The sequence below is a fragment of the Tinamus guttatus genome, unplaced genomic scaffold (genome assembly GCF_059628265.1).
Source record: "Tinamus guttatus ecotype Peru unplaced genomic scaffold, ASM5962826v1 Tinamus_guttatus_pri_ptg000402l, whole genome shotgun sequence".
Lineage (NCBI taxonomy): Eukaryota > Metazoa > Chordata > Aves > Tinamiformes > Tinamidae > Tinamus > Tinamus guttatus.
The window spans coordinates 596772-618629 of record NW_028288936.1 but is presented as its reverse complement, the minus strand read 5'-3'; the positions used below and the strand labels follow the sequence as shown (position 1 = coordinate 618629).

Below are 21858 nucleotides of genomic sequence, written 5' to 3'. Positions count from 1 at the left end.
AAAGTATCAAGTCATGGAGGAAGAAGATGATTGACTTTCTATACAGCTCATGCAGTACGAAACCTAAACATGCCATCCCACTGCATGCAGCTTTGGACCAAAAAGCAGTTCCTAAGATAGATTCAAAAAATATAAACAGAAATAAGAGGCCAGTTGTGTAGAAAGGCCATATACTTGTAGTCAGGAAAGGTAACCAGGCAAGATGAGGTGGGTGAGGGAAAAGTAATTACCCAGTTGCTTCCTAACTGAATTTCAACCTGAAGAATGTAAATAGTAGCTGGTGAGATTAATTGTTTAGACTGCTATGATAGAAAGGCAAAACCAGGGCTAATTTTATCTCAAAACATATAGAAGAGTAGGTCACCAACCTGTTAAACTAAAATGTTCAATGATCATACATATTAATACTCTGAGCATCCTTTAACATAATATTACATCTCATTTTAAGGAATGGACGGAAGGAAAATATTGTAGAAAGTAATGTAACATTTTGCTTTGGTAATTGGGCAATAAATTCCATGAGATGGGAGGTAAATAGGTTTAGCTGGAAAAACAAAACAGAACTGGACTACAAGCTAATGAAGTACAACACTTCTTGAATGAAACCCAAGCAAAATAGAATAATTCTCTTGGGATGACGTACAGTCTCTCCTGTGCCCTATTTCTCTGCTGGCCAATGCAGAGCCTTCCCATGCAGCCAGTGACAGCACCCTTGTTATTTCCTGCAAGGCCAGTGGCACTGCTGAAGGCTGAGGTGCATGGCTGAGCTTAAGTGCCAGCCTTCTTGAGGCCCAGGCATTAGATGGGCTGTGAACCAGGCTCTGCCTTGTGAGCAGGAAGAACCAAGGAACACCAACTTCCCATCTGACCAATCACATTTATCTGAAACTGTTGCACCTTGTGAAGAAACGGACTCAGTCTGGGGTGCAGAGTGAGACAACTTTATTTCCAAACCGACTTCTTTTTATACTTTCTTAACACAAGTGTTGCAAAGCGCACAACCAATCAGCATCTGGCCACCTGCGCGGTTGTCTGGCTTTGTTTCTTTTCTTCTGGCAAGACACGTCGCACACAAGGCAGGGGGAGGTGTTCCTCAGTCCTCGTCTTTCTCGGCTCTGTCCCCCATCTGCTGCAAAGACTGACACCCTTGTGGTTAACTATCTGCTAACAAGGTACTATTGTCTTTGAACAAGCCTCCACATCTCACCCTTCTTTATTTGTTTTTGTTTGAACAGCCATGACTTAATTAAATGATCTATCCTTAAACACATAACAAGAAACAAAGCAGGCACACTAACAATAAACAAAATATGCCAAACATCAACAGTCTGTCCTACTAGACAGGTTACGAACGGATTTACTGAACTAGATAATCTTCTGTGGAAATCCCTAAGGAGGGACGGATCCAATTAATAGTTCCCAAAAGTTTTTGAAGATCATTCAAAGTCGTTATGTCTGTCTTTAAGGTCAATGATTGTGGTCGAATTTGATGATCAGAAATTCTCCATCCTAAATATCGCCAAGGCGGACTTTCCTGTACTTTATCTTCCGCAATTCTTAATCCTGCAGCTGATGCTGCTCGCGTAATCTGATGCAGAGCCTCTTCTGCTGTTTCCTTTTGCTCTGCAGCAATCAATATATCGTCCATATCTTCCCATTGGCACAGTACAGGGTGGTATCGGAGTCCATACCATTATCTTAATTTCTCCTATGAAATCTGCGTTGATAACTGCAGGTAACACAAACAGCCCTTGTCTCGTTGTTGAAAATCGCCCAATCAATAGTGCTGCCATTCCTCGCCCCAGGGGGCCGTGGACACCAGTTAGCACAACTAGATGTATCAGTAATTAGCACTTCTATTGTGGTGGCCAGGTCCACCCCGGCGCTGCCGCTTGTGCTGGCGCACAAGCGGCGGCTGCTTCCCGGTGGGAGCCACTCCGAGGGGTGATTTGCCGTCATGGCGCGACCCCCCGCCGCGCTCCGCTTGAAGTTTCCCGAAGGGGCTAGCGGTCGACCTTCCTTATCAAATTTTGATCGACACTGATTAGCATAGTGTTGTCCTTTGTGGCAGCGCGGACATAGTCCAGGCGCTCCTTTGTTTGCTTGTGTTTTCGGACAGTATTTACGAATATGCCCAAATTGGCCACAAGCAAAACATGGCCTTTTCATAGACATTGTTGCAAATGTTTCGGCCATCAGTGAATATTCATACTGTTTGGTACCGACATTAATACATGCTTTTAGCATGTCATCAATAGTAGGATCCTTTAGTGGCCGCAAAACTCTCTGGCAATCAGGGTTAGCATTCTCAACTGCTAGTTGCTTAAAAATGTAGCTTCGTGCTTGTTCATTATCAATTTGTTTCTCCAGAGCCTCATTAAGCCGATCCAAAAACTTCATATATGGCTCATTCGCATCTTGTCTTATGCTAACAAAAGGTTGTCTTTGTTTACCACTCTCCGGAACGGCCTTAAGGGCGCGGAGAGCAAGTGCCTTAACTTGTTGCAAGCCCTCAGGGGGGATTTCTGCTTGTGCTGTTGTAGCACTGTGATCGCCCTCCCCCATTAGCACGTCCACAGTAACAGCCCGTAAAGGACCTTTTTTCGACAGCCGCTGGTTTTCCTCCCCCTGAGCTCGAGCAAGCTCTCTCATTTTCGATTCCCACATCGTGTATTGCATATCAGTCATAATGAGGCGAAACAAAGTTTTAAAATCATGGGGAGTAAAAACCGAAGAATCACAAAGAGATTGTATAAGGTGGGTGGTATATGGTGCGCCAAGGCCATGATCTGTCACCGTACGTCGCACGTCCTTAATAAGATTATACGACAAACCTTCCCAACGCGGATTCTGGTCTGGTGCACAGATAACGGGAAAGGCTTTCAGCATGCCCACATCCCCCGCCTGTTTTGCTCCTCGTTTTACTGAGGCCCATTTATCGTGAGGATCCGGGGGGTATAGGTCTGGCTCCTTTCCAGGGTCAATAGGACCCGGACCAAAAGGATCATCGTCCTGTTCATCAGGTGGCAGTACCGCAAAGGCTTTTGCAGCACGTTTTCTTTTCTGATTCTCATCAGGACACGATTGAGGTAAAGGAGGCGCGGAGGGGATGGCAGGGGCCCCGATCCCGTCATTTATGTTCGACTGCAACCCACTATGAGATTTCAATATTTCGAGTACAACTCGCCATTGTGGCAACAGGTTAGCAGCAGCCTTATCACCGCGCGTGGCACTATCCCACAGTCGGACCCCAATTTGGTCCCATCTTTCCAGATTAAAAACATTCTTACTATTCACCGAAGGATCGTCTTTAGAAGCCCATGCAAGAACCTTTTGCAGCTCTTCTTCACCTAATTTTTTTCTTTGCGGTTTCAAGTTTTTAGGAGAAGCTTCTAAATCGTCCTTTTGTTCCTTCATTAGGTATGAACCCATAGTTCCCAGCCGCTTACCTCTTTCCTTTCAAGAGGCTTTTAGTGTGCACACAAAGTAAGCTTCCTTTCAGCTTGATCCTTACGCTTCCTTTCAGCGTGATTCCCGGGAGTTCAGCTGGGCGGTGCAACCGGAGAGACAGCTAGTCTTCGTGCCCCACGTTGGGCGCCATTTGTTGCACCTTGTGAAGAAACGGACTCAGTCTGGGGTGCAGAGTGAGACAACTTTATTTCCAAACCGACTTCTTTTTATACTTTCTTAACACAAGTGTTGCAAAGCGCACAACCAATCAGCATCTGGCCACCTGCGCGGTTGTCTGGCTTTGTTTCTTTTCTTCTGGCAAGACACGTCGCACACAAGGCAGGGGGAGGTGTTCCTCAGTCCTCGTCTTTCTCGGCTCTGTCCCCCATCTGCTGCAAAGACTGACACCCTTGTGGTTAACTATCTGCTAACAAGGTACTATTGTCTTTGAACAAGCCTCCACATGAAACAGGCTGGAGAACATAACTCTGTCTTAGGTGGTTTCAGATGATAGAAGGAAAATCCATTTCATGTCGATTCATTTTTTGCTCTGTGCAACAATGGTAAAATTGCCATTTAAAGTTGGTCAGAGAGAATAAGAAGCCTCTTTTCTCTACATGTTACCAATTTCAAGTGTTAGAGGACTTCAGTGCTGAAAAGTACGGCCCCACTTACAGCAATATAATCACTGAAATAAAACAATGCACAGAAATGTTGCAGAGTGATGACAGACATTTCCATGAAGCTCAGCCCAATTTGTCATCCTGTGTCAAGCAAATACATAAACTTTTTTTCATCAAGATTTTACAAAATAGTTTGGCTGGCAACTTAGATTATATTTTATGCAACAAAACTGTACTGTTATTTAGTTTTTCATTTGAGTCGTAGGAGGCATAACACACAGAGGTAGTACGTGCTTTACCTCAAACAGGTTGTAAGTGTACATTGACAATTCAGACAAGAGCTCTACTATTTCAGTCCTAAGTAATTCTTTAAAGTGGACTGTCAATTATGTTGAACTTTACAGAATTGTATGGTAGCTTTTGTGAAGTTTCATGTCATTGAACTTTCTAATGGTGCCCTATTATGACTGATTTTCACTGCTATATAGGGGACTGCAGTTCTGCCCTTATCATCCTACTGCACATAACTTCCTTCATGTTATTTCTTTGATGATTCATATTTAGTCATAATACATACACATTTTTGACTTATCCTTTTCAAATATAGTGGCTGGATTAAAGCTAAAAAATATACTTTATTAAAATAAATTAACCCTTTTTGGAACCTTAGAAGTATAATGAGAATAACAGAGCAGAAAATTGTATGAATCAAAAAAAAATGCACAAAAATCAGCTGGAAATCTGAAAGGACTAAGGCTAAGGAGGTTTCTAAGGCTTCTACCACTTTCACTGCAGTGTCTCTAATCACAGAGAAAATCAGTTCAGTTGGGATTCATCTCACATAACTTCATCTTAAAATTTACTCTTCTAAACCTAAGCTCTCTCAGCTTAAGCTCTGATACAAGAGACTGATATCTCAAAAAAATAAAAGCATTTATCCCACATGCCTACATGTTACTTCAGGTCTGCAGCTACAGAATAGAGATAGGACGTCCATTGAATGTCCAATCATTTTCAGTTGTTTTGTTAATGACAACGACTGTTCTATGCATTTAGGGAAAAAAAAAAAAAGAACTTTCTATATCCCATCATATTAACTTGCATGCTACTATAAAAATGAAAACACATATACAGAGTATATCATTGTATAATTGACCCAAATATAAATCAGGTCTCACTGGACGCTATTTTAATACAAATGTGGAAATACCTTCTATTGAGTACTTCATCCTTTTTTTTTAATATGGATAAAATAGAAGTATCTGTCCATTGAAATAACATATCACGGAAGTGGTGAGTAGCATGGGAGTAGTGCAGAAATGGTTTTTGAAACTCTGCAAAGGGAAGTTGCCATGGAAACAGCTGGGTTAGGAATCTTTTTGTTGTTGCAATTTTATTTATCTTCTGCTTAGTCTCATGTTCTTTCAGTAAATTAATCTTCCTCAAGTCATTCATGATTTTATTTTTCTCAAAACAAGATGCTATGTTAAGAACTTTGCAGATTCAAGGCAAAGACTAATGGCATATTCACTGAAACACACAAAAACAAAAACTTCCATTTTACTTCCACGCACAGACAGCTGAAAGATTAAAAGAGAAAGATGAGTAAAAGAGTTAGTCTCTCTCCTGACAGAGGGCTTTCATGGCATTTTACACAATATTTTGCCTGGAATTAACCAAAGGAAAGAGAAAACAGGCATAAACATTTCTACAATGAATTTAAAATGCTCAGATTATTCTACATGATGTAGCACGTGAACTAAAACAGTCAACTTGCAAAACCTGTCTATAAAATTAAAAAGAGAAGTCTTTACAAGTAAAACAAGCAAACTAAGCAAGTACCATGCAAAATAAGAAAGGAACAGATATACGCAGAAGATGAAGTATGAGAAATGCTAGATAACTAGGTAGACTGCAAGAAACACAAGTTAAATTAATCTGTATACCTGATACAAGAAACAGTTTTTACATCTTACTTATCATCAAACAAAAAATAAGTATTAAATACTATCCGTAGAAGAATGAAAAGGGCAATAGTGACACAGACTATACGCAGACTTAAAGGCAAAAAGAGTAAGAGTGTCTAAATTAGCATAAACTGTCTAAAAAAAAAACAGGAGAGGGACAAATTACTTAGAAACATTGGCATTTGCAGAGCTTTTATTACAACAGATTTATAGCAGATCCTATCAAAACATATGGCATACAGGTTAATCAATGCTGATCAGCCATTTTCTGCTGAAAAAGATTATACAATCATAGTGAGTGAGAGAAAGAGACCCTACAGTCTTTTCCTTAGTACCTTTAGTTCTGGCTGAAGCTCCTCCCCTCTCCCATAAAGCTGGGATTTATTTCTATAAATCTGCAGAAAATGTCTTTCCAGAAGGTATTACCCAACAGCGTAAGACCCCTTGCCAAGTTGGAACACAGCTGTAGGCTTCCTAGAGTTACCATCTTTCCTTTGCATAGCCAAAACATTCAAGTCACTCTGGTTTATATAATTAAAAGTGATTGTAAATGTGGTATATCTCAATTTTTGACTACCAAACTTCTTTTTTTTCCTCTTTCTTTCTTTCTTTCTTTCCTTCCTTCCTTCCTTCCTTCCTTCCTTCTTTCTTTCTTTCTTTCTTTCTTTCTTTCTTTCTTTCTTTCTTTCTTTCTTTCTTTCTTTCTTTCTTTCTTTCTTTCTTTCTTTCTTTCTTTCTTTCTTTCTTTCTTTCTTTCTTTCTTTCTTTCTTTCTTTCTTTCTTTCTCTTTCTTTCTTTCTTTCTTTCTTTCTTTCTTTCTTTCTTTCTTTCTTTCTTTCTTTCTTTCTTTCTTTCTTTCTTTCTTTCTTTCTTTCTTTCTTTCTTTCTTTCTTTCTTTCTTTCTTTCTTTCTCTTCTTTCTTTCTTTCTTTCTTTCTTTCTTTCTTTCTTTCTTTCTTTCTTTCTTTCCATATATCTTTCAGGATAATTACCAAATTCATAATTTTTCTTTCATGAAGCCTTCAAATTTGCCAGCACACAATAAATTTGTTTGCCTGAAGATGCCTCTTGCACAGTGCCTGTCTACTCCAGTCTCTCCATGAGCATCTATACATTGAGTGCAAAGCAGAAATCATCCAGCCTTTCTGGAAGCTATTTATTTAGAAAGGTATCGATATAGACAAAAACCTGTAACATTCAAATGCTATAATCTAATCTCCTGAAAAGACCACCCTTTAACAGAATGAAATCTTGAAAATATAAAACACACCCCCAAACTTACTGTTCATACATCCAACCAACATCAGCTTAACAGATTACTATTATCTAGAATTGCAAAATTCAAATATCAGGCTTATAAAATCTGTTATATTTATCTCTGCTGAGATTTATCAGAACACACCGGAAGCCATACAAAGAGTAACCAGTCAGTCAGGCTACATTATTATGAAATTATGTCCCTGTTAAACACTTTCAAATGGTATCAGGAGTGTTAACCTGAAAGCCATGCACATGTACCACACAGAAGAGGATGGAACTACTTTGGAAAGCCACAAAACATCTAAAGACCTTGTGCAATTCCACTGCTTCCGGTGATATTTCTCTTTCTTTTCTTTCTTATCTTGTGATGCAAACTGATTTGTGCCATCTGTACAAATCTGTACTATCACAAAACCACAATTCCACAGGAGTCTGCTACTTAAGGTAACTCTCACTTTTGATAGACAGTGTTGCTATATTTCAATACAAAATTAGACTATATCATAGGAAAAAATGATAAAAAAAACAAAAACAAATACTAAGTGGCAGGAAATTTCACTAGTTAACTATTTTGTTTTAAATGTGGCTCTAGTTATGTCTCCAACAATGCTTAAAGAATACCTAGATGAATCCATGATCTGTATGATTAAATGGACTTATTTCATTTTATTTCATGATAATATATTAATATTATATATTATTAATAATATGCCTGACACAAGCAGGCTAAAATATGATGCAATTTAAAGCACTGCATTTTCTAAGAAACATCTCAGCTAGAAAATTTTAACAAATTATTTTTAAAGCTGCTTAAATGAGAGTTGTCATATGGAAATAGTAGGGTTCAAAATGACAACATTCTAAGACAATGAAGTGATATTAACTAATGATGGGCAATGCATTTCCATAAAATTAGCATAGGCAAACTAAATGTGTATATTCTGGATGTTCTAAATAGAATTCTTCAGATTTCTTATCAAGAAAGAACAATTCTGCTCCTTAAGGATGATGGGACTGTGTATCTCTGAAAACTTAAGCCCCTCATTTTCAGGAAACAGAATTCTTCAAAGTAGATCCAAATTTGGAAGCCTGCTTTGTAGGCATACTTACACTGGCAACAACTACCCAGGTTAGGTTTGTGGTTAGAATTCAGATTTGGATCAGCAGAGGACAGTGATCAGAGACCTGAGCTCAGAACTTTCTAACATCAACATTATTCTGCAGCTTTTATTGGCAGAGCAATGTAGAAGTTGTAGCACAAACAAAAGTTCACTGCTTCTAATCAAAGTTAATTGCTTCAGTTCTCAGACTGTCCTTCTCGGGTCTTTTATCAGTAGTTTCATTCTCCTAGTTTCTAAATTGTGGGTTTTTTCTTTATTTTAATAATAATAATAATAATAATAATAGTAATAGTAATAGTAATAATAATAATAATAAGACATTGCTGCCATATTTAAACCTACCAAGTCAGTTGAATTTTTGATATTGGATAGAGAAAGAAAATGGAATCCAGAATATTCTTCTCAAATTTCTTGTTTTTTCAAGAATAAGAATTCTTTTGATTTTTTTAGATTTTTTTTTATTGTTCCAGATATAATTCTTACACATTCTCCTTAAATATTTCAGCAGTTTGTCAATACTGTGTGTTTATATCATTTACACCCTATCTAAAGATCATGTAGATATTCATCAAAAATTATTCAGGGTCTTTCTTAGGCTAACAATGACTCTCATCAAGACCTTTTTTTTTTAGATTTGATTTATTAGAACCCTAAGTATTTTCTGAATGATAGAGATAAAATCTTGTATATTCAAAAAAGTTCAAGGCATGCGGTTTTATGAAATGTCTTTTTTTTTTTCTTTTTTTAATTGTTTTCGAATACTGCAAACTCTGGAAGATTCTTCTTATATGAAAGGCTGCATAAGATACAGATAAACTCTTTCCTTTCAAAAATATAGGCTTACTATTTACCATATCTCTTCACTATTAAGCTACGCCAAGTTCATCCACAAAGTGGTCTTCACTCATTGCTAATACAAAACTCTTCAAAAATACTTCCAGGTTTGATCTTAGCTTAGCAGTGAGAGTTTCTTTGAGAAAAGCTAAAAGGAAATTCCTTTTTTTCACTTCTAGATTGTGGGGCAAAAGAACTTAAGCTGTTGTATCTCAAAACACATGGAATTGCTGTTGTGAGGTAATAAAGGAAAAAGAAGTTATTAAAGTTTAAAATATACCGTTCTTGACTATAAACACCTCTACAGTTTTTAGGTGAAGTTAAAAATAATGCTTCTCACTTTTGCCATGACAGAGACACCACTTGCTCAGCAAAGGTATCCTACACATCCTATATGTCTACAACTATGGAGTTGTAAGTCTTGAATAGATTATAACTTTAGGAAAAGAAGTCACGTAGTGCACATTATTTGTTGTGAATTTGATAATGCAAAAATGTCTCATTTGAGAAGACAATACCTAATAGCACCTAACAAAAAAAAAAAAAAAAAAAAAAGATGTAGCAAATGTTTCATACAACAAAAGGCAAAGTAGAAAAGCGAAAAGATAATAACCATCTGTCTAATGAATAAACATGTTTTCTAAGGAAAAATAGGCAGTGAAATATAAGTCATTGGTGGTCTAGTCAGACAGACAATTGCAGATCCAAATATTTTTATTTACATGAACTGGATCACCGAGACATATCTAAATTCTCTATATTCTCTTTTATTTTTTCTTGAATATGTTACTTGTTTATTTTATACATGCATACAGCAGTTAATTGCTAAAAATCTGCAACTACAGATTCTCTAATCAGTAAAATTTTTAGACATCCAATATAACACAGGTTCTCAGTGAAAATATACAGACATAATTGTCAGCTTTCACTTAGGTATCACCTAGAATTATTGGCCTCATCTTTTGAAGTGACGTCTATTAAAAAACAAGCAAACTGTAAAAATACCAAAAAATACAGTGACTTTTCAGGCATTTTACAAATATTTTCTATTTAATCATTGCAATGTCTTTGTGAGATGGCTATAATTGTTTACCTACACCTTTAGCTAGAGCATATGAGCTGGGCACAGAAAAATTCCTTATTATATCTAGATTAAAATTCCTCTCTCTTCAGTTCATTGTTAGGTATGCACATCACTACACAATATTTCTTTTCTCTAATGCAGCCTCCTGTAGCTTTAAAAATGTAGATGCTAATAGCAATACTGAAAATACCAAATATTTTCAAAAAGAACCAATCATTTCCACAAATAAACTCTGCTTCACTGTGAGTAATTGCTCCTTTGATTGACGATGATAAAGCATTACAAAGAACTACAACATTAAGTAGAGTTAGCAGAATGAAATTCATACTTTATAATGTGTATATGTCCATTCATAAATCTCATTTTTCCAAATGAATCCTTGTATTAATCTCAGGGGCATCACATTAACAGTGTTAATGGTTGCCTATCAGAGCAAATACCGGATTGTATGAGAAAGAATTCTCCTTTCAGGTCTGTTGACAAAGTATAGCATACTACTTTCTAAAGTTCTGCCATATGTGTCAGTGTTTCCAGGCACTAATGGGAAAAACGTGGGACAGCAAAGCAGTGTATTGAATGTGTGAATCTCTATCTCAGAAGCAAAAGCCAGGAACTTCCTTCTTTCTCAGGAGAAGAGTGATTTTATGTTTTACACCTACAGTCCTATTTCAATAAAACACTTAAATGCAGACCTGCATTTGTCGCGACAAAGTAACAAGCAGGTAAGTATAGTTTTGCATTTGGAGATAGACTTTAGTATTGCCTCGAGTTCTGGACTGAATAAGATGTTATTGACTGAACAAATAAATGTTTTAAGCCAAAGCATTTATTTATTAAAATTAGTCATATACAAATTTTCATGGACTCTCACTGAGAAAACTTTAATACATATTAGACTAAATAATGAGCTCTGTTCCTTCCAAATGTAAGCAAGCTGCTTTCACCATATGAGATTTTATACCATCCCAATAACAAGATTAGAATTCATACATTATGCCAAACCAACAGGTGTATAAAAATGTATAAATGCTTACCAGGGGGGCAATTGCATTTGAAACCACTTACGTCGTCTTCACAGGTTCCTCCATTCCAACAGGGTCGGTCTAGGCACTCAGTCATGTGAACAGAACATGTTTCACCTAAAATTTTAGATTAAAAAAAGAAAGATAAATGTGTTGACCTGTTTAAATCACAGAGATGTATTTGTGACAGAAAAGAACTGTTACAGTCAGTGAGCCACTGACCTCATTGGCAAGCTGCAATTACTAGAGTACACAGGAATACTGATAGACCTACAGTGTGTCCTGAATTTTTGTGCTTCGTTGCTTACAAGGGATTCCATTTTGATAGGCAATGTTGGAAGCAATGCAACCAGGAAATGAAAAGCTATCCCTGTGAGTGTAAGCATAATCCAGGAGTTCTCTCCCATTATACAAATTACTGTATTCAGACTATCTGTGCTTAGTTGTGTCAACTATCTTCTTTCATTTCATTCACTTTCTCCCTTGAAAATGAATGGCAGAATATCACTGTATCTGAAAATCCAGCCAGCATTAATTCACAGAATGTTATGTTTAACAGTAGATTTCAGTCCACGTGCTGCAGACATATGATTGGTGCAATGATATTGTATGTTCCTCCTTCTCCATGTATTATAAAGGAAGATAATCAAATTACTGAGGAAAATTTAATGAGTCAAGATAAGAGTATGAGTGTATTCTCATTTACTGATGATATCTGAAGTATGTGTACTTCTTATTGTCTCAACAGAGGCACCTGTAGGGCGCTGCACCTGGGGAGGAATAACCTAACCCCAGGCTCCAGTACAGATTAGGAGTTGACCTGCTGGAAAGCAGCTCAACCAGAGGGATTTGGGAGTCCTGGTTGAAAAGTTAATCATGAGTCAGCAATGTGCCCTCATGGCCAAGAAGGCCAAAGGGATTGTGGCCTGCATCAGGAGGAGTGTTGCCAGCAGGTTGAGGGAGGGGATCCTCCCCCTCTACTCAGCTCTGGTGAGGCCACACCTGGAGTATTGTGTGCAGTTCTGTGCAAGAGGAACATGAAACTTCTAGAGAGGGTCCAGCGTAGAGCGACAATGATTAAAGGACTCGAACATCTATCTTATGAAGAAAGACTAAGCGAGCTGGGCCTGTTTAGCCTGGAGAAGACTCATGGGGGGTCTGATCAATATGTACAAATACCTGAGGGGAAAATGTAAAGAAGATGGGGTCAAACTCTTCTTGGTGGTGGTCAGAGACAGAACGGGGGGTAATGAGTACAAATTGACATACAGGAAGTTTAATCTCCTGTGAAGAAAGATGAGGAAGAGCTTCTTTACTATGATGGCGACAAGAGCCCTGGAACAGGCTGCCCGCAGAGGCTGTGGAGTCTCCTTCTCTGGAGACTGTCAGAACCCGCCTGGATGCCACCCTGTGCCATGTGCTCTAGGTGTCCCTGCTGGAGCATGGGTTTTGGAGTAGATGGATGTTGGATCTCTCTAGAGGTCCCTTCCAAGCTCAACCATTCTGTGATTCTGTGATTTAACTGAAGGAAGGCAGTTATTTTTCTCAAGAGCTTGAGACAGTACAAGTACCTTCCTGAACTGAATAGTAACATAATCATAGAATCATAGAATGCTTAAGGTTAGAAGGAACCTTTAGAGATCATCTAGTCCAACTCCCCTGCACACGCAGGGTCACCTAGAGCACGTGGCACAGGACTGCGTCCAAGCGGGTTTGGAAAATCTCTAGAGAAGGAGATTCCACAACCTCTCAAGGCTCTGTCACTCACTGTCTATAACTTTTTCCTTAAGCTCCTGTGGAACTTTTGGTACTTCAGTTTGTGGCCATTTCCTCTAGTTCTATCAGTGGCCACCACTGAAAAGAGGTTGGCCCATTCTCCTCCCTCCCTCCCTTGAGGCACTTATATACACTGATAAGGTCCCTCTCAGCCTTCTCTTCTCCAGGCAGGCCCAGCTCCCTCAGCCTCTCCTCATAGGGCAGATGTTCCAGGCCCCTGATCATCCTTGCAGCCCTGCACTGGACTCTCTCCAGCAACTCCACATCTGGGGGGCCCAGAACTGGACACAATACTCCAGATGTGGCCTAACCAGGGCTGAGTAGAGGGGCAGGATCCCCTCTCTCCACCTGCTGGAGACGCTCTTAATGCACCCCAGGATCCTGTTGGCCTTCTCAGCCACAAGGTCACACTGCTGCCTCATGGTCAACTCGTCATCCACCATGACGCCCAGGTCCTTCTCTGCAGAGCTGCTCTGCAGATAATGTGCAGCTACTACTGTAACAGGGGTAATTACAATTCCTTTCAAATTAGAATTGAGCAGAAAAATGTCCCAACTAAAGGTAGGCTTATAAATATAAGTCTCTACTTTTAAGCTAAGCTTGTAGGGTGAAAGTGAGTTCCCTAAATGTTGATACCTAATGTTACATAGGATATCCAGCTGACCTCAAGCAAGTACTCCTCAGGGAGGAGACAGTCACGATAGCTTTATATCAGTAACGTAAATTGACCATTCAGGCCAGCAATCCTGAGGGATACTAGGGTATAACAGAAAAGAACTAAGACAGCTGAACTTTGGAATACTTCAAAAAAAAAAAAAAAAAAAAAAGGTTTTAAAGGAAGAGGGAGGAACCTTTGGAGGATGATAAAATAATGAAGACCAGAAAAACTTAGAGCATGAGGTGAACACTGGAGCTGGAGCTGTGTTGAGCAATAGTGACAAAATCTGATTGTGTGTAGAAAAGGTGAGAAAGAGTCAAAGCCATTCTCAGGTTGCAAGTCTGAGTGATGGGAAACATAACGAGTCTGTCACTATGACAAAGGATGCAGAAAAAGAATTTGCTTTACATCTTCATTGGGAAAATTCAGGGTTTTTTTAGAACATCTAGTTAAAAAATGCTTACCAATGGTATCAGAAAATTAATTTCACTTCTAATATTATACCACTAAATGCCATTACTTTAAGACTTCCAGGAATACTGTTTTCTATCTGTGTCAATGTAGATTGTAATCCAGATTTAAAAATTTAATCCAAATTCAAACATTTAATACCAATTGTATATGTCTGAACTCTATGCAGCAGAGCCACTGAATATTTAAACACATGTACATTTTAGAAACTACTTCCTACAAGGGTATCTGTTTTCAGGTATTCTATTTTCATGAATCTGTGGCCATGATGTGTGTGAATACCATTATTCATTTAGAAGAACAAGTTAAAAAAAAACATGCTGCTGATAACAATGGTGCTGATTTTATGCCTGGAGGCTGTTATTAGAGCTAAATTACTTCATTTGACTAAGAAGCAATTACATGCCACTCAGCTTCATCTAAGTTATCAAGCACTGAAAATACCTTTCTCATAACTGACGAAAATATTTGCAAAAAACAGACTTGCAAGTTATACCAGTTAACACTACTTGTAGAATTATTTAAAAAATTCCAAAGTATTTCTTTTGAAAATATTTCTTAACACATTATATATATGCTTTATTTTCATAGATGTTTTTCCAGAGAAAGCAGCAAAATTCTTCCAGCCACTGAAAAATCTAGCCACTGAAAACATGCTTTTGCAAACATTAAAAAAGATAGATTTTATCTGAAAATTAACAAGTTTTGGTAATTCTGTACATTTCAGAAGATGCTAGGCAAAGGAATAATATTTTCTTCATGTGAATCATGTTACACCTTGAAAAATCCTTAGTATTTAGTGCAATTTCTGTCAATCAAGTGGACATGGGGAGGGATAATAAAGGTAACTGTCTTCTGTGTACCGCAGGAAAAAAAAGTGATTTTTTTTCTAGCTAAATGCTGTAACATAGAGTGGTGGCAGTGGTTGTGCTTTACAAGAAGCACATTCCAAAGCTTATTGCATGCAGCTGCAAAGGAAGCTTAAAAATTTATGTCCTCATTATAAAAGTCATAAAAAACACATACATGGTCAGTAATTTTAAAATATTTCAGAGAAAATCAGAGTGTCTGTGAAGTTACTGTGAGACTTACTTACTGAATACGCAAGACTGAAAGAGCTGGGCACATACAGTGCAGCCATTACTTTTCTAGTATGCAGCTAATCTCAACCATGCATTTGAAATGGATGATGAAAGCCTCCTTTGAACATCAGATACAAATAACTAATTGGCTACAAATTACTTTCAGCATCAAAGTGTGTTAATTCTGGTTCACACTTTTAATGTTAACAGTAACGTAACACATTCAAACATAATTAAGAGCAGAACACAATGGAGATATTTAAGAAATCGTAGTTTAGGGTCTAATTTCCTAAAGAATTTACAGGTTTGATGTCATCAGATTTTGAACCATAAACAGTATTCTAAAACTGATCACACTTCCATTTACTCTGTGTTGTATTTTAGCATGTATAAAAATACAGTGTTCTTAAAATATATAGCAAATAATTCTTGATGCTTAAGAGAGTCTGTCCATCTTGCAAATCAAATGTCCTGATGCTTAATAGCAACATTTCCTAGAGGCACAGTGATGACATAGAAGAGACACATTATTCTGCAGAAAGTCCTAAAAGCTTGCAAAGAGAAATACAGTAAGGGCCTTCAGTAGGAATACGTGCTAAAAAATCCCCTCCAATGCTCCATCAGCATTAGGTGACGTAACTGTATATGTTTAAATAATTCATTCTATTTTAAGAAATAGAATTTTAAGAAACAATTTCTGGGCTCCCCACTATAATAGGGATGTGGAACTTCTAGAGAGGGTCCAGTGCAGAGTGACCAAGATGATTAAGGGACTGGAGCATCTATCTTATGAGGAAAGTTTAGCCTGAAGAAGAGAAGACTGAGAGGAGATCTGATCAATATGTGTAAGTACATGAGGAGAAAATGTAGGGAGGATGGGGCCAAACTCTTCTCGGTGGTGGCTAGAGACAGGACAAAGGGTAATACATACAAAGTGAAACACAGGAAGTTCCATCTCCATGTGAGGAAGAACTTCTTTCCTGTGAGGGTGACAAGAGTGCTGGAAGAGGCTGCCCAGAGAGGTTGTGGAGTCTCCTTCTCTGGAGATCTTCAAAACCCGCCTGGATGCCACCCCATGCCACATGCTGTAGGTGTCCCTGCTTGAACAAGGGGGTTGGGCTAGATGATCTCTAGAGGCCCCTTCCAACCTCAACCATTTTGTGATTCTGTGCACGAAAATAAGACATTCGCAACTTCTCAGATAACTGTAACTGGAGATCATTGCACAGAAACATTACTTTTAATAAGTATAATGGGTGAAACCTCACTGAATATACCTTCATTTCAGAAATATCATCAGCTCTGTAATATCCTGAGGTTAGAAGCTTGCAACTTTCAGTCGCTCAAGAATTCAATATTTTGTTTCTGTAGACAAAAGAGCTTAACATCACACATTATCTGAACTAATGTAACTAGTATTAGGTTTTATAAAATGTCCCAAAGACTCATCTTTTTTTTGATATCAGAATGAGGTGTCATATCATTTTCATATTAGAAATCAGAAGTTAGAATAAAAGAGGGAGTATTTAGAAAGTCTATTTTCTCAATGTAATACAGTTTAGGTGTAAATATTCATATTTTAATTACATAAATTTTTAAATTGTCACCCTTACTTTTACCATCTCTGTTAAGTAATCACATGGAAAAAATAAAAAACTTCTAATTTCCATACCATTTATATCAGTAATTTTATATGCATTGAGGACATAAAATTGGACAATAAAATTCCAGAGAGAATGGACATAATTTTAAAAATATGTATATGTAAAAATATGGGATTTTTTTTACTAGAATCCCTGTACAACCAGATACCAAATAGAGACAATAGATTTGAAGATGGTGCTATAATTCTGCCGTACAGTCGATCATTCTGTAATGTATATGTAAACATAAAGCACTGAAGTAATACGCCAGAGAACAAATGTTGAAATGTTGTTATCTTCTAATGAATATAAATTATGATATTAGATAAGAAAGGTGTTTGTTAGCTTGAGTAACATTTCTATTCTAAAGAAAATTAAGTTAGAAAAAGGCAAGACAGTTTGGGTGAGGCCTTACAATGAATTGAAATTGCTTGCTCACACAGCCCAGCCCCATCTCATGTCATTGCAGAGATGTGGGAGAGAACAAGAGCTGCTCTTACAGGCTTACTGCCCCACTGCAAGATCTGTATAAAGGGAAGCAGAAGCAGATATTTCAAACACAGAGGAGATACGTGCACAAAACCACTGAACTGCCTTCCTTTATGCAGTAGAAACATTTTTAATATACTTTGCCAAAGGATGGCCAGAGGACTGTTGAAGCATCACTTCCTGATAAACATTGTGTCTAGATATCTTTGTTCTGCTGCAGTATTTAAACCTGCCAGTTGGCAACTGTCACCAGTGTTATTTCTCAATACAAGTGAGTGCTTTTATTTCAAATAGGATCCACTACTCTTTCAGGTCCTTAAAATGTCCATGTACCCTCTTCTTACCATGGTACTATATGAAATATCTGTGAGAAACAATGTTGGCGTTGTTATAGAGTGGGTCTCCATTACAGCAGTGTGAAACTATTAAAATAGCTCTCAAAAATATTAACAGAATTAATTACTTATTGAATGCACAGACACTTAGTTGCTTCATCAGATATATTTCAAGTGGTAGGTGAATTCTACAGATGTGTTTGTGGAATAAAAAAAAAAAAGCACAAACATTTAAAATAATATAGTGATATTTCAAATGTCCATATACTATTTTCTCATTTTGGATAAAAACAGAAAAGTGAAGAACAGTGTTTATAAAATATATTAATTAGATAACTTAAAAAACTACTGGAAGGTACTCATGCACTGGTGATAAATCTTAATACTCTTATTCATTTATAAAGCTATGATGAATCAATATTCTGTTATGTGAGATACGGTACAGTTTCAGAAGTAAAAGATTTTTCAAGGCTTAATTTTACAGACAATCAATATAATATGGACACAAACCCATAAGAGAACACAATGCGGCAATATTGCTTATCTACTGAGAGTGCTCAGCAACTTCCTTCATATTTTTTCAAGCATTTAAACAAACAGGAGTTTGAACGAAGGATGTGTTTGGACACACACAACCTTTTTTCAAATACTCCCAAGAATAACTTCTTAACCATGAAAGATATCATATCTGTTTAGAAATATAATTCATGAATCACAAAACTCGGAATTGTTTGATGCTAAACACTGATTTTCTGAGATGGAGCCAAGAGATGGATGGCCTGGATATGTGTTTGAAAGTGAGAAGAACGATTGGGCCAGAGAAGGTATTATAGAGGAATGTTATAGGATCAAAATAATGGAATAGATTAAAAAAAAAAAAAAACACATTTCTTAGTCTTTGCTGGTCACACTGCAAACTTTTAGGGCCAGCATAGGCCAAACTCTATTGCAGGCAGTGGAAAGTACTCTTGACATTACAAAATATCTCCAAACGAGGCTCTCCATCACAACTATAGTTAAAAATTCAAAGGTATCTTTTTTTCAGACAAAAGCTTTTGAAAAGACTGTGATATATAAAGCTACAAAATATTTACTTCTAATATGAAGATGTCCAAGGTTTGGATTTTTATTAACTTGTTTTCTGCAAAGATGATCACACTGCTCATTTGACAAATCCCTTTGCAGTGCCTAAGGGTTCCCTAGCTAACAGAATGTAAAAGCATGTGAGAAATGCTGATAGACATCAGATCAAATCAATCTTCTAGACAGAGGAGATGATAGCTATAAGCTGTCTACGTAGAAATTTGCTCCCAAAATAAATTCTGACTGTAATGCAATTTCAAAGAGTACCCAGGGATTCATTTATTAGCAAGAGACAAAACAAGTTGGTGGCTGGGAACTCATGGCTTACTTGCAGACTATGAGTCACAAAATGAAAGTTCCTCAAAGACTTACAGAGTCCTGAGAAACGGCAACTTTGGTTTTATTCCTAAGTTAATTTTACTGTCACCTTTGATATTTCGTCCTAAAGTGAGTTTAGTACTTACTAAAAAGATGAAATACATGTGAATATGTAAAGGTTGAAATAAGTGATACAACAAAACCAAGAGTGCCTACCTAAAATTACACTGAGTTACTCTTCATTGATTAATTGTGCAGTTATGATTGAACTGAATCTGTTCTGTCTTGGAATATATCCCAGAATCATAAACCACTAGAGATCACACCGAAACAGAATAACTAGCATAGTGGTAACTTATTTTTTTGTTAGTCCCAACATATTTCTATTTTTTTTTCTTACTCTCTGAAAATACAGGACTAAGTACATTTGATACTTGCAATAATGTGTTGTGAAATTACTTTTTACTTTTAATTTGTTTCGAGGGAATGTTATAATATGATACCTCACTAGTTTATTGTCCAGTGAAATAAAACTTCCCCAGTTACACATCGTTTGTGTAAGCAAGTCCTCATGTTGTGGCAAAGTACCAAATCAGTGTTTAAGTTTCAGCACTGTAAGGAAAATATATTAACTTGAATTCTGAACCCTTGAGCCAAACGTTCTTTGTTTTCTCTTTGCTAGTGATCATACACTTATGTGTTCTATCTTCATTGCAGCTAGGTCATCCCAAGGACAACCCTGTGTTCTGTCAGTTAAAAAGTTTGATAAAATTTTTAAGACCTGCTTCAAAGGAATATGCAGATACTTTATTGCTAATTATGTCCTAGTTCAACTTGCTGTAACTGATAAATGTACGATGTAGTCTACAGTAATAAGAACAAAAAAGCCAAACCAGAATGTGTTATAACTGATGTAAGTAGCACATCACTGAAAGCTGTTTCCAACTGCAAAGCAATGGATGAAAGGGAGCAAATGACGAGCTCTGAGTGGAAAATTAATGCTATTAAGAACAGGAACATGGGAAGCTTCTAAAAGAAGCATATAATTATGGTCTAATTAAGAATTAAGAATATTCAACATCTACCATCAACTTTGCTTTTAGCTGTGTTTCAAATTCAGAAATTTGAAACAGAATAAAATTATTCACCTTCTGTGTATATATATAATGTTTCATATGTTTTATATGCATTTTATGTTGCTTAAAACACGTTATTCAATTAAAAATATTTGTTGCCAAGTTTGATATATGAACAATGTCTTTAAGCTTCAAGATAGCCTGACTAAACTAACTTAAGTCCATGATATTCAGTATTGCATAAGAGTGAAACTGAAATACTTCTGTTGTGGTTTTGGCCTTTTTTTTTTTTTTTTTAAATGAAGAATATCAAAAGCCCTGCTCAGAATTGCTGAGAAAGTAGAAGGTCAAGTGAGGAATAACTATAAAACATATTTAAGAACTTCCATGCTCATTCAGTTAAAAGTCTTATTGTAAATCAAACAAACATGCACATATACATATTATACATACACACACACACACACATATATGCACACATAATTCCTCTGAAAGGATCATATAAAATTGCTGACTTAAAATTGGACAATCACATATGTAATATAATACAATTCAAAAGGTAAAACTTACCTTTGAACCCTGCAGCACAATGACATGAGAAATGGCCAATTAAATTCACACAGGTGGCTCCATTTTTGCATGGAAAACTGGAGCATTCATTAATTTCGACTTCACAGAATGGTCCTTCATATCCGAGCATACAGTGACAGCTGTAATTACTCAAGTGGTCCTGGCAGGCACCATACTCAGAACACTGGTTTCCAATGCAATTGTCTATATCAAGTTCACAAAATGTGCCAGTGTAACCAAGGGGACATATGCATCTGTTGTTGAAAAGAGCAAATTAAAAAATCCATTTTCAATATATAGCATAGCAATGACCAAGGTCAATAATGTCTAAATTGTGTTAGCAATATTTTTATTTTGAAATAGCCACAAATGGATTGCATTTTTTTTCAATCTTTTTTCTTTTTCTTTCCTTTTAATTGTACACTAAAGAACTTCGTTTCATATATATTGCTTGCAATAATCAAATGAAATTGCATGATAATAAAAATCATAGCTGTTTAGATGTGAAAATCATAGCTGCTTAGATGGGACAAACAAGCCAAGTGATAGAGCTTTACCATTAGAAATATAGGCTGTAATTTACACCTGCAACTGAAAAAAAAAATCTTTACTTTTTTAAAGAAATTGCATTCAACATTTTTTTCTACATAGGATAGTAAATAAATTGTGTAAGAACAGAGAAGACTTTCTCAAGCTTCCTCTTCTTGCAATTATTTTTTAAACATTTAAAAAAAGAAATACATGTGAAAGTTAAAAACATCTAGATCATCACCTAGTCCACAAACACCTTATAAACTTTCAAAATTCTCTTGTACTTTGCTTGATTCTCTCCTTATCATGTTCAGAAATCTTCTATCATATGGAAGATTTAACAGAAGAAACAACTGATAAACCTACGCCGTCTTGATCCATAGATAGAGATGTTATCTAGAGGGTGAAAAGAACACCGTAAAGAAGCCTTGATTATAGCAATATTTCCTACTGAATTTGTCAATCT

At 36.8% G+C, this 21858-nt stretch overlaps 1 protein-coding gene across 1 annotated transcript in view; it reads right to left on the bottom strand.

Moving 5' to 3' along the window:
* EYS (EGF-like photoreceptor maintenance factor) overlaps nucleotides 1–20991 on the bottom strand; it is a 636352-nt gene extending 615361 nt beyond the window's left edge. Inside the window, exons 1-2 of the mRNA XM_088531218.1 lie at nucleotides 20862–20991; nucleotides 11373–11477 (exon numbers count right to left, since the gene is read on the bottom strand). Coding sequence (XP_088387344.1) covers nucleotides 11373–11477; nucleotides 20862–20991 — 235 coding nt within the window. The remainder of the gene's footprint in view (nucleotides 1–11372; nucleotides 11478–20861) is intronic.
* Between the last annotated feature and the right edge of the window lie 867 nt (nucleotides 20992–21858).